This window comes from Perognathus longimembris, chromosome 18 (assembly GCF_023159225.1).
Source record: "Perognathus longimembris pacificus isolate PPM17 chromosome 18, ASM2315922v1, whole genome shotgun sequence".
In the NCBI taxonomy this organism is placed as follows: Eukaryota; Metazoa; Chordata; class Mammalia; order Rodentia; family Heteromyidae; genus Perognathus; species Perognathus longimembris.
In genome coordinates this window covers 12,586,907-12,601,010 of record NC_063178.1, presented here as the reverse complement: position 1 = coordinate 12,601,010, position 14,104 = coordinate 12,586,907, and the positions used below count along the sequence as shown (strand labels likewise).

The 14,104-nt window shown below is 44.0% G+C and overlaps 1 protein-coding gene across 1 annotated transcript in view; it reads left to right on the top strand.

Annotated features, from left to right (window-relative positions):
* The window catches only part of Fam171a1 (family with sequence similarity 171 member A1), a 102,227-nt gene that overhangs the window by 77,263 nt on the left and 10,860 nt on the right, over positions 1 to 14,104 (top strand). The window contains exon 5 of the mRNA XM_048367580.1: positions 4,034 to 4,210. Coding sequence (XP_048223537.1) covers positions 4,034 to 4,210 — 177 coding nt within the window. The remainder of the gene's footprint in view (positions 1 to 4,033; positions 4,211 to 14,104) is intronic.

The window sequence follows — 14,104 nt, the reverse complement described above, 5'->3', positions numbered from 1 at the left end:
GGTAGTGAAATGCTTATTTGACAGATGTTTCTTTTTTTGTGTGTGCTGATGGCATGATTAATATGTCAGTCATTTCCTATCAAGACAGATGAATTATAGTCATCCTTGGCAAACATTCTTGGGGAAAATCTTGATTTGTGCTTTAAATGTATAAGCATCATTTCTGGGGCCTGGTGAAGTCCACTTTGAGGTCGTTGTAGCCGTCATTCAGTCTCCCTGACAAAATAGAACACAATCATAAAGCTCCAACACAGAGTGACAACCTCATTGCTCAGAGCTCATTGTTTTTTTTCTGTGTCCCACTTCTAACAGCTCTTGGATAAATTATAAAATCTGAGACCACAAGGGGAGAAAGAACACAAAGACACTGAACTATTGATTTTTTAGAGGAGTTTATTTTATTTCAAACTCACTTTATTTCAGAGGGAAGAGAGAAGGTCTTTAGAAGGTGACATAAACTTCTTTATGAATGAAATAACTGATAAATTACCTTAGGAAGGATCAGACCTTTCCTGAGACTTCACAGAAAAGGCACCCAGCCCACAGAAGGTTCACACAGTACTGGTGGACCACAAAGGAAAAGAAAGGGTTTCCTTGGAGCATCATAAGGATAGTTACATCCAGTTCAGAGGGAGCTTGAGTTTGTAGGTAAAGAAATGTAGCCACACGGAGATTTTAGCTACTTCCTTCCATCCATCTGCCCTGGAGCTCCTTTGCATTGCAAGCAGACCAAAGCTGTTCTTTTCCTCTAGCATCACAACTTTTTGCTAAGAGAGCACACTGTTGCTAAGAGCACCGAACTCCTTGCTCTGTGCCATTCCTGTGGAGTCAGAATGAAATGGCTTCTAGTCTTAACTCCACAAACAGAGGGGTGCATCCCTTCCCCCTAAAAGCTGGATGAAGGTTGATGATTCTTGTTTGTTTGTTTTGTTTTGTTGCCAGACCTGGGCCTTAGATTCAGGGCCTGAGCACTGTCCCTGGCTTCTTTTTGCTCAAGGCTAGCACTCTGCCACTTGAGCCACAGTGCCACTTCTGGCCGTTTTCGGTATATGTGGTGCTGGGGAATCGAACCCAGGTCTTCATGTATACGAGGCAAGCACTCTTGCCACTAGGCTATATCCCCAGTCCCAAGGTTGTTGATTCTTTATCCAAATGCTTGGGCTCAGAAGTGGTTATTGATTTTCGGGTCATGTTAGGTTTGGGGAAGATTTGCCAAAATCTTTCACTGGCTAAACATGATGGCACTTGGAAAGTTCCTGACTCCTGAAGCATTTTGAGTTTCAGATTTTTAGATCAGGGATGTTCTTCCTGATGCTACAGTGCAAAGCCAAACTGAACCCTAGATGGCTGAGCAGCACTAGAAGGAATTTGTTGGAGACCTAAAATGATACCACTTGTCTTCTTGAGGTGTACAGTGGTACCTTCCCCTTCCCCCACTGATTTGGCCTAAGACCTGTCTTTATTTGGATATAAAGGGCCAGGGACATCAATGTGGGTGGGGCCAGAGGGGAAGCCTAGTTGTGTATAGAACTCAGCACCATGAATTAGAAACTCAAAGAGTAGAGGGGGGAAAGTCTAAATCACCATGAATAAAAGAAGTGGCAAGGGAGGAGGAAGAAACATGAAGAAAGGCCGAGGAGGAGCCAGAATTTAAGAGAGCACTGAAGAAGAAAAGAACCCTCCAGAAAACAGGTCATTATTTACCATGTCTTAAGATAGCTAGAGGATTTCCTTTTCTTGCTGGAGACAAGGTCTCCCTATGTAGCCCAGGCTGGCCTAGAACAGATGACCCTCCTGTGAGCCTCAGTCTTCCAAGAGCTGAGATTATAGGTGTACACTAGACAAGGTCTCCCTATGTAGCCCAGGCTGACCTAGAACAGATGACCTTCCTGTGAGCATCTGTCTTCCAAGTGCTGAGATTATAGGTATACACTATAACACCTAATGACTATTGTTTTCAATTCATATGTTTATTTCTATAATGCTCACTTCCTTCTGAATGTTCGCAGCAGAAAGTATTTGTGTCCATACACTCAAGAAGGCATCTTGACCACCCTCCACCCTCCTTAGTAGTGAAGATAAGAGAAACAAAACCTCAAAGAAGCAGAGTAACGCTCCAGAGGCCACATAGGTAGTGAGTCCTAGAACACTATCACCCTGGGCAGAATCGCAGCAAGGGAGAGTTGAGAGGTCCTGAGAAGGACGAGAGAGGGAACAGGTCTCATGGTTTCTATGCCACCTACCCCCTGCCTCCCAGACACACATTCTACAAAGGACTTGATGGAAGAGAGCAGCCCTCCTGGCCACCACCTGTGGTGGTACATCCCCGTAACCCCAGCTAGACAGCAGGTGTAGATAGAAGGATCACAGCACTCAAAATTATCTGAGAAGTAATAACTAAAGCCAAAAGTGCCAAAGGAGGGTCGCAAGTGGCAGATCCCTTGCCTAATACATACAAGGCCCCGAGTTCAAGCCCCAGTACCATCAGAAAGAAAGGAAAAGAGGGAGGGAGAAAATAAAGAACAGCAGATAGGGTGAGAGGGAAGAGCAAGGAAGGGAGGGATAAATGGAGGGTAGGAATAAGGAAAGAAAGGAAGAAAGCAAAAGAGAAATGGTTTATGAAGGACTTAGCTACTAAATCATTGCTGAAACTCCAAAACTCACTACATTTAATTTTCTTTATCTAAACTGAAGGTTGGGTAGGGGTGTGTGTGTGTGTGTGTGTGTGTGTGTGTGTGCGTGCGTGCGTGTGTGTGTGTGTGTGTATGACTGAGTAAGGTATCCTAGATTGGAGCCAGCCATAGCGGTGCAGGCCTATAATCCCAGTACTCAGAAGGCTGAGACAGGAGAATAGAGAGTTGCAGGCTAGCTTGGGCTACTTGATAAGACACTTCCTCCAAAAAGAAAATCCTACAAATTATATCTTATGTAGCATAACTTTTTTTAATCAATGTGTATTTTTACCATTTTGTTCAAGGAAAGGTACAAATTCTGGCAGAATATGTTTTGTATGTCATTATATCTCACGAGAGAAGAATCTAAAGTGGATTGCTTAAGTGTATAAAGCATTCTCTAACTTATCTATAGACAGTCATTAAATCTGGCTTGGATGAAAGCCAATGGAGAGTAATTGGGATATCAAATTCCTTTTTAACTGACAAAAATAACAATGGCAACTAAAATAACTCATAAATATTTCAAGGCCAAGTTTCAGTGTACTTTTTGAGAGAAGTAAATGAATATGTTGAAGTAATCCTTAAAGAAATTTAGCACTTAAAGTAAAATCTCAAAAACATTTAGAACTGGGAATGTATCTCAATGGTAGAGCACTTGCCTAAAATGCACAAGGCTCTGAGTTCCATTTACAGCACTGCAAAAAAAAAAAAAAAATTACCAGCACCAATGGCCCACACCTATATAACTACTCAGAATGCTGAGATCTGAGGATCTCAGTTCAAAGCCAGCCCAGGTAGAAAAGTTCATGAGACTCTTATCTCCAGCTAACCACCAAAAAACTAAAAGTGGAGTTGTGGTTTAAGTGATAGAGTTCTAGCCTTGAGGGAAAAGAAAAAAAAAAAGCTAAGGCATAGATAGAGCCCAGGCCTGGGTTCAAGCCCAAGTACTGGCATCAAACAATAAATTAATATATTTTTAAGTGAACATTTAGTTTTATGATCGTCATCTGTTATTTAACGTATGTTCCACATGTTATAAACATGTTGTACTGGGCTTATTTTGGGTAGAAGTTATTTTCAGTAGCTTCCACCTACGCCTTCGTTTCACATTCCAGGAAAGTCTTTCCCTTTCTGAAAGCAAAGCAAGCATGATAGTTAAAGAGTAGACAGGCCTGAGCTTGGAGTCTTGCTTGACCCCCTAGAGCTGCCTTGACTGCCTTTGGCTGAAGCTATTCCTTTATAAAACGGGGGTTTCACCTGCTTAGTGAGGTTGTGTTGAGGATTGCTGATATGAAGGGCCCACCCCTGACGGTGTATATATACACACACACACACACACATATACCTCTTCCTTCTAGGAAACAGCACGAGGTATGATCTGACCCCGGTCACGGCCGTCAGCGTGCACCTTCTCAGCAGCAATGGGACTCCGGTGCTGGTGGACGGCCCCATCCACGTCTCTGTGCCCGTGGCCACACAGAGCAGTCTGAGGCACAATGCTTATGTCGCAGCTTGGCGCTTTGATCAGAAGCTGGGTAAGCTGAGAGCCTTTGGAGTTTGATGTTTCGTGTTGTTGAGTTGGGCGTTTGGGTTTCTACGCATCTCAGCTAATTCCCTTGAAGAGGATCTTTGAAGCTGAGAGCTAACATTGGCTCTCCTTATGTCCATCCTTTTATTCTTGACAAGGTTGATTGAGCCTGGTCACATGGTCTTTTTGTGTGTTTGTTGAAAAAGGGGGAAATATTTGCCAATGTTGTGCAGAACAAGTAAAAAGGACCATGAACCTACCACCTAGAAGCAATGATATATTTCAAATTCTACACGTGTCACTATGCTCATATGCATTTGTGACCAATTGCTATGTAACTGATGAACCAAAAATGTAGCTTCAAACCACAGTGAATATCTACTGTGCTGCAGTGTCTGGAGGGGCCGTGAATCCACGCCCAACTGAGCTAGCTAGATCGGGCTTAAGAGATCCCCAAAAGGTTGTCAGAAAGATGTCAGCCAGGTAATCTTCAGGGTCAGCTGCACTTCAAGACACACCTAGCTGCAGGCCAGTCTTACTTCCTCTCCAGCCGTTACCCAGAGGCTTTAATTCCTTATCACCTCGTACTGTCCACAGACCAGCTCATCACGTGGCTGCTGGCTTTTATCTGGGCCAGTCATCCAAGAGATAATAAAAACTTTTAAAGCACAAGTGCATTGATTTTTACCAGATGGACATTGGTAGCTGGATTGTGGTGTTGTGTTCACGTATCCTGCACCAAAGGAAGACAGGCCCTTTATTGCTTGTGTGTGTTCCCCAAGACTTATAAATCAAGGGGTGATCATGGTTGTAGCAACTCGAGGGGAATGTGTGAATGGGTCTCAGAGCCCAGGATTTCCGAAAGCAGAAGGAGATGGATTTTTAAAAAAATGGAGAGGAAGTATAAAGGAGAAAAGAAAGAATATATCTCTGCTTCCTAAATATCTGAGTTCTGCAACTTAAAATCTTGAAGTCCCGCTTTGGGTAAATCATGGATATCCAATCATGGATGCTCATACATTCTGACTCTCTTCATTAGTCCTCGCAGTGGGCCCCAAACACACCTGGGTCCATGCTTTGAAAAAGAAGTAGAACCTAAGATTAAAGTGCAAGGACTTTGTTGACATGATGGACCAGAATCCCAGCTTTGCTACCCATAGCTGTGTGGCGTCAAGCCGCTTAGCCTTTCTGCACCTATCTCCTCACTGTGCATTCAGATAATAATCGTGTCTGCTGTTGTTAGAAATCTATTAAAGTTCTGCAGAAAAATGGAGCTAGTGGATTGAAGAGAGGAAGGTAGAGACTGGGGTCTTAAGGAATTGGCTCACACATTTGAGGAGACTTAGCAAATCCCAATTGCAAGGTAGACTAGCCATCCCAAGAAGAACTGATGTTTCTATTTGAAATCCAAAGACAATTAATGGCAGAATTTCCCCTTGCTTAAGGGATTTCATTCTTTCTCTCTCAAGGCCTTCGACTACCTGGAAAAGGCCCATTCCCATATGGAGAGTGATCTGTTTCCCTCAAGGCCTACTGCTTTAAATGTTCTTCTCATCCATAAACTACCTTCATAGCACCATCTAGATGTTTGATTAAATGTCAGGGAGCCATGGCATATCCTATCAGACATATATAACTCACTATTCTAAGAAAAAACTGAGTCTCTACCTGTAAGATGCTTGCGACAATGCCCAGCCCATAGCACGTACCCTTAAGACTTTATGAAGCAGGCAGAGGTCTCCATGCTCTGTGAATGGTCTTCCCTGATGGTGCCATCCAAACAATTTCTCTCTCTTCTCTTGGCTAAAGACACCATCTACCAGAACATCAACGTGGGAAGTAGAAGCCAGGCACCACCAGCAGCTCACCCCTACAATCCTAGTAGCTACCCTGGAGGCTGAAAGCCAAGGATCTCAATTCAAAGCCAGCCTGGGTGGAAAGTCCCTGACATTCTTATCTCCACGTAATCATAAAAAAAAAAACCCTAAAAAAACTAAAGTAGAGCTGTGGCTCAAATGACAGAGTGCTAGTGTTGAGCACAAAAGCTCAGAAACAGCACCCAAGCCCTGTGTTCAAGCCCCAATATGGGCGCGCGCGCGTGCACACACACACACACACACACACACACACACACACACAATTTTCAGATGCAGAGATCAGCCAGATGGGCTAACTTTTCACAAAGTTCTTAGCAGAGAAGTCAAATCAAAAGAGATGTTGATTTCCACTAAAGTAGTCTTTTTAAGTTAGCATCTACTCTGAAAAATACAACTACCAAATTCCTGGCCGTGGCAGATTGCATGTGCACAGAGAAAGGCCGAGGTATGGATCACTATTCAAAAATAATCAAATGAATTAAAATATGTTTTCTGAAAACTTTAAGATTGGATGGACTTTTTTTTTTCTTTTTTTTTTTTTGCCAGTCCTGGGGCTTGGACTCAGGGCTTGAGCACTGTCCCTGGCTTCTTTTTGCTCAAGGCTAGCACTCTGCCACTTGAGTCACAGCGCCACTTCTGGCCATTTTCTGTATATGTGGTGCTGGGGAATCAAACCCAGGGCTTCAAGTATACGAGGCAAGCGCTCTTGCCACTAGGCCATATCCCCAGCCCCTGGATGGACATTTTTGTTTTGTTTTGTTTGGTTTGGTTTGGCCAGTCCTGGGCCTTGAACTCAGTGCCTGAGCACTGTCCCTGGCTTCTTTTTGCTCAAGGCTAGCACTCTGCCACTTGAGCCACGGTGCCACCTCTGGCCATTTTCTGTATATGTGGTGCTGGGGAATCGAACCCAGGGCCTCATGTATACGAGGCAAGCTCTCTTGCCACTAGGCCATATCCCCAGCCCTGGATGGACATTTTTTAAAAGCCATATGTTCTTTAACTTACTAAACTCTATAGAAGCTTACATGTTTCCTAACTTGTTTTCTATTCTGTTGAATCAATCATGTCATTATCTATGTTGAAATTAAAATATTTCAGTGAAATAGAAAATTCCAGAGACAGTCTTATCAGAATAAGTAATGCCTTCATATGTCCTCAGCAGATGTCATAATCATCTATTAGGTGCTATTTGTGATTGTAATAATCACTTCAAATAATCTGATACTTAAAATGATCTACTTTGGAGGTAAATCAAAATGGTTATCAATCTCAGATTGTCAAACAGCTAGAAACAGCAACTTTTAAATCCATGGAGAATCTTTGGCCTAAATCAAGGCCAGCCAGCTAAAAGCCATAAAGGATATTTACAGTTTTAAATGATTGAAGAAACTATTTGACTTTTTTGCTTGTTGTTGTTTTTAAAAGCGGGGGGGGGGGGGGGGGGGGGGGAGGGGGAGGTGTGAATCTCAGGAGGCTGAAACCTGAGGACTGAGATTTGAAGCCAATCTGAGCAAGAAAATTTGTAGACTCATCTCCAGTTAGCCACCAGGAAACCAGAAGTGGCATTGTGGTTCAAGTGGTAGAGCACTAGCCTTTGAGCAGAAATGCTCAGGGACAGCGCCCAGGTGCTAAGTTCGGTGCTAAGTTCAAACCCTAGACAAAAAAGGGGGAGGGGGAGGGGGAGGGCCAAGGAGAAGTTGATCAAAGAGAATTAAGTTTCCATGATGCAAGGTGAGGAAATTGAGGAAAAGGTTTTTGTACATAGCAATATAGAGGTAACAATCCTGTATCTTATATTTGGTATTAAGCATTCACACCATAAAATAAAGAAGAAAATGGTAAATGTGAGGTGATGGTATGTTGTCTGTTTTGATATGCATATCAGACTATTATATCATGCACTTTAAGCATATATGACTTTTATTTTGCCTTAATAAGGATGGAGAGAAAAAAAATCCAGAGAAAGAATATCTCATGCTCCATGAATATGTTATGAAACTTACTCATAAGCATCCCTAAATGAAGTTTTATTGGAATACAACTATGCCCATTTGTTGTATTGTCTGAATCAGTTCGCCTTTTATAGAAAAGTCTTGCAGCCCCTGATATAAAAGCCTCCATTCTGATATTACAACGCAAGAATATTCTGCCCTCTGCAGGCTAGAACTGGGACACTGTTCTAGCCACAGTCCCCTCCTCCCCTATTACCTAGGCAGCCTCCTGCATCATTTGGCCAGGAGTAGTGACACCTGACATTCACAGTGGCAAACTTTCGTAGCAGGGAGACTTCCAGTGCTGTAAAGGAAAATGAACTTCTTTCATAATTCAAAGGAATTTCTATTTGAATGATAAAAACACACTTTTAATAGTGATCCAATAAAGCTATGGAGTTTTTTGTTTTTGTGCCCGTACTGGGGCTGAACTCAGGGCCGGAGCACTATCCCTTAGCTTTTCTGCTCAAGGCTGGCTCACTACCACTTGAAACACAGTGCTACTTCTGGCTTTTTGGTGATTACTTGAAGATAAGAGTCTCAGAGACTTTCCTGCCCAGGCTGTCTTCAAACCACAGTCCTCAGATCTCAGCCTCCTAAGTAGCTGGATTACAGGCCCAGCTATAGCCCTGTTTCAACTCTAATTCAAACACTTTAATTAGGTGACTGTGGTTAACTGAAAGATTTATCTTAGGAGCAAGACTTTGAGGGACTCTCTCTGACACCGTTAGAGGGGTCAGTATTTCATGCTTCCATTTATCAGTTGTCTCTTTTTTTTTTTGGCCAGTCCTGGGCCTTGGACTCCGGGCCTGAGCACTGTCCCTGGCTTCTTCCCGCTCAAGGCTAGCACTCCGCCACTTGAGCCACAGCGCCGCTTCTGGCCGTTTTCTGTATATGTGGTGCTGGGGAATCGAACCTAGGGCCTCGTGTATCCGAGGCAGGCACTCTTGCCACTAGGCTATATCCCCAGCCCCAGTTGTCTCTTTTTTAATAGCTACAGTTGTGTTTTAAATTGTTTTTCTTTTGGAACATGCAAAGAGATTTTTCACTATAGACATTAGCATCTCTGTGTTCCAACTTTCATATTCATTAGAGGATGGCTGGGAAGACAATTAACCTTGGGTTTTGGTAGCACGTTACAGCAGTATCAATCCCCTACTTGCCATATAGACCCACAGAGTGTGTGTGCGTGTGTGTGTGTGTGTGTCTGTCTGTCTGTCTATGCCAGACCTCCATGCTGTCCCTGAGCTTTGTGCTCAAGGCTGATGCTCTACCACTTTGAGCCACAGCTCCACTTCCAGACTGCTTCCAGCTTTTTTGATCCTTTAGTGGGGAGAAGAGTCACACTTTCTTACCAGTGCTGGCTTTGAACCACAATCCTCAGATCTCAGCCTCCTGAGTAGCTAGGATGACAGGCATCAATCACCGGCTCCTGGTAAGAAGCTGTTTAATTCGGAGATCTCTGGCCTAAAGGTTTGTCGTGGTGAATGTATGTTCAATGAAGTTTTGTGGACACTGAGGCGTGATGGTTGTCAATTCGCTTTTCTGGGCACTTCCCCTTACTCCTGTGTGTAACTGGGGCAGCAGATGGCCGTCTGATGTCCAGGGTTGTCACACTGAGCTCTGACTTCTTGCCCTGGGGAACGGTCACTTATGAACAAGTAAACCAGGTCATTCGTTTGAATTTAAAGTGACAGGTTGACAGCTAGTGGCAAAGCAATGAAGATTTCAGAATCTGAGTATGTTAGGTTTCTACTGTTTAATGATACCCCACTAGATTTGAATACTCTGGAGGAGAATAGTGAACACCTATTCCAAGTGGGAAGGAAGCCACATTGTAGGATCCAGTTCTGACTGCCTTCTCCAAGCAGCAGGCAGAGAGTGTGTGGGTTGCTATAGAAATGGTGGTTACTGAGCCGGCTTCTTATCATGTATGGCACATATGTAGCAAGCGCTCAGAAACCACTGTCATAATTGGCCTGTAGTGGGTTTGTCTCTGCTGCAGATAGAACGCGTTGCTGCTGGTGCTCTGCTCACTTATGGAGTCCTTTTAGGTAAGTCATGCCCAGCCTGCCCTGGATCAAAGGCGGAGCTTACTTAAAATATATATCTAAGGTTTGGTCTCCCTCTCCCTCCCCCCCCTCAGTTCATGAAGTTTAAAGAGATGAGAGGCAGGGCCTGGGAGATCTTCAGGCGCCTCACAATGGTTACAACTTTAAGAAAATGTGTGTGTAAACTGGGGACCTTGAACCATGATGACATGTTCATGTAACTTGGACAGTTATAGCAATTGGATGGTATGGATTGTGGAGGGGGTTGTGCTTGTTTAGACAGAGGGGCAGGGGAGCCCTCTCTGAACCTTAAAATGAAGCAATGAACAATATAACTAGCCTATTTTTTTCCCTGTGTATCATAAGCCACATGTCCAGAGGGAGAAATAGAATTGGAATGCTGGGAATAATGACTAAATTTAAGGACCAACCATATTACATCACAAATGTCAGAGTGGGTAAAGGTTAGAATGAACAAAAAGTGAGAGATCGTTTATCTCACAATTAAGGATGTGTTTATGTGCACGATTGTTAACTGTATTTACTTTTCCAGAAAGCTGAAACAATTTAAAGGTGTTAAGTGACAGAGAAAACAACCTATCAGAGGGTACTATCACTACATCCTTCAGAAAGATATGGTGAGATAGGTCATTTCTCTGTGAAAGTCTACATTCCCACCTACACAAAGTAGCCTCAGAAGTGCCTCGGGCTTAGGTACTCCATGAAGAAGCACCGGGGTAATTTCGCTACACAAAAGTATGGACCAAGGTGAAGTAGCACTTAGCAAAGAACTCGGAGGGTTCAGGGAAAACTGCACCTTTACAGAAGCTGTTGGCAACCAGACAATCCACTCTCATTTGCTTTTTGAGATACAGATCGGGGGTTCACTTTGGTATGCTGGGCCCATAGCACCCCAGTTGCCATGGTCTGCTGCCGAGGAGGGGAGTCAGGCTGTGTAATATTTGAACTGCCCACGGAGTGATCTCAGAACAGTTGTGTTTCAGCGTTGCCTAGCAACTCAAAAAAAAACAATCTTGTAATATCAGTCCATTTCTACGAATTCTTTAAGCCTCTTCTGCTGGTTAGCCTCTCCAAAATGAAAATTTTTGGAAAATAATACCATCCCATTAGCTTGCTGTGTTGCAGCTGTTGTTTGGGAGAGTTTTGTTTTAAAACTCTTCCTAAAGATTCGGTTTTGTAAAAGAATCATTGTATATAAGACTAGAATTTCCTATGCTTCAATTTAACCAAAACCATTTTTTTTTCTTTCTAGGGCCTGAGCTTTTTTTTTTTTTTTTTTTTGCTCAAGGCTAGCGCACTCTGGCTTTTTGGTGGTTAATTGGAGATGAACATCTCTAAACCAGACCCTGGTGGTTCATGTCTATAATCCTAGCTACTCAGGAGGCTGAGATCTAAGTCGGTGAGATTCTTACCTCCAAATAACCACCAGAAAACCAGAAGGGGTGGCTCATAGTGGTAGCCTTGAGCACTTACCTTGAGCAAAAGAGCTCAGGCCCTGAGTTCAAGCCCCATGACCAACCAAGAAAAGAGAGGTTCTCACAGACTTTCCTGCCCAGTCTGGCTTTGAACTGAAATCCTTACATCTCAGCCTCTAAGTAGGTAGGATTATAGGCATGAGCTACCAATGCCCAGCCCCAAACCATTTTCAGCCCCCTTAACAAGTAGCTGGTGGCCTGCTTTTGTGATATTATTTACAGATCCTTATGTTCCCACACACACACACAAAGATCAGCCCTCTTTTTCTAAGGCCAATGCTTAATTACTACTTAAGGAGTTTGTGTATTATGTATAGCCAGTTTGTATCCTGCCAGCTTCTTTCACCAGCCTAGAAGCCCCCAGGACCTGGTGCTATTTGACCTGGATTTTAAATATAGATCTTACAGGCTCATTCTTAGAGATGTCCTTTCCTGCTTGTCAACTGTGACATGTAATGATTATTAAAAATGTAGAAGGGATACCTCTCTGTACATCAGTTTGATAATAAAAATTTGAAGAAAAAAAAATGTAGAAGGGCTCATAATGCCCCCAGAGCCGGGCCTGCTGAATATACAACAAACCCACTGCCAAAAGAAGAGGGTTGGAAGTGGCACTGTGGCTCAAAGTGGTAGAGCATTAGCCCTGAGCAAAAGAGCTCAGAAACAGTGCCTAGGCCCTGAGTTCAAACCCCATGACCAACCAAAAGGTGGGGGGGGGCGAGGAAAATGGGAGGGAAGGAAGGAGAAAGATGAGGGTGATATTTCAACACATTATTTATTCCAGAAGGTATCTCTGAGCCTTTCTCCCCATAGTGTAAGGTTTAACTCTAAAAGAGAATTCAGATGGAGAACTACCAAACCTGAACTCAAAGTGGTCACAGCTGGTTCTGTTCTATCCCTCACACCAACTGTGAACACTTCCATACTGTTGGGGTAAGGTGAGTGATCTGAGCAGGCGGAGTGCCCCATAGAGCAAATTGGGAGCTACAGGAAAGGAAGAAAAGCAAAGAGCACCAGTACTTTACACCTGGAATCTTAGCTATGCAGGAGGCTAAGACATGCAGTATTGACATGTAAAACAAGCCCAGGTAGAAAAATCTTCAGATTCCATCTCCAATTAACCAGTAAAAAAGCTGGACTGGAGTCATGACTCAAGTGATAGAGCACTGGAGTGAAAGCACAAAGCCCTGAGTTCAAGCCCCAGTACCAACACAAAGAAGGGGGGGAAGAAGGGGAGAAGATAGGAGGGAGGGTGTAAGAATATTTATCACTGGGCTGGGAATGTGGCTTAGTGGTAGAGTGGTTGCCTAGTATGCTTGAAGACCTGGGTTCAATTCCTCAGTACCACATACACAGAAAAAGCCAGAATGGAGCTGTAGCTCAAGTGGTAGAGTGCTAGCCTTGAATAAAAGACGCTCAGGGACAGTGCCCAGGCCCCGAGTTCAAGCCCCAGGACTGACAAAAAAAAAAAAAAGTCCAATTTGTCTGCCTGGGTTGGTTTCAAATTGTGATTCTCAGATCTCCGCCTCCTGGGTAGTTAGGATTCCAGACGTGAGCCACCAACACCAGGCCCAAAGCTGACACTTTCCTTTGTAAAGTGGGAACCACCTGGTCTGGGCCTTGTTCTGCCTGAACAGTACCCCTGCACCCCACGTGTGCATGCTGAGCAGACTCCCAGGGAACACCCTGATCTCAGCACCCTGCCATCTGGCAACCTTACTTAGCAGAGAGACTTGAGGGAGTTTTGTTTGCTCTGCCCTGTTTGGTCTCCCCTGTCAGGAACCTGTTCCTGGCTGGAGAACCATCCTCTCTTCTGGTGTGCGCTCACTGCCCGCATGGGGAACCATCCTCCCCAATGCAGCGCCAGGACTCCAGGAATGAGCACCATACGTTTCCAGCACACAAGTCATTCATTCTTACATTCCCTGCCACCAAACACAGAAAGCTTGGAAAGTACTTTGGCCAGTATCAGCATGAATGTCAAGTCCCAAAACGGTGTCACATTTTAGTCCCTGGCTATGTGTGCATTTTACAGGACACTCATGCCAAAATAAATGACGCTTCGTCCGCTGGCTTTGTTCCCTTCTGCATGGGAGGATAGCAGCCCCTTTTAGTCTCACCTCCGCATGGACCCCTCCCCCTGCACACCACACCGAGCCAGTCAATGAAAGTTTTCTGGTGTTTATGTTTTTTGGGGAAAAGGGTGTTGGTTTATGTAGGTACTAAGGCTTGAACTCAAGACTTAGGCCTTAGTTTTTGTGTGTGTGTGCAAGGTTGCTATTCCACCACTTGAGCCACAGTTCCACTTCTGGCTTTCTGGTGGCGAATTGGAAATGAGAGAGTCTCATAGACTTTCCTGCCTTGGCTAGCTTTAAACCAGGATCCTCAGATCTCAGCCTCCTGAGTAGGATTATAGGTGTGAGCCCTGCCCGGTGGTGTTTTTTGGATTATGCCTCTCATTTTCATTAAACAGGAAGTACTGTTGA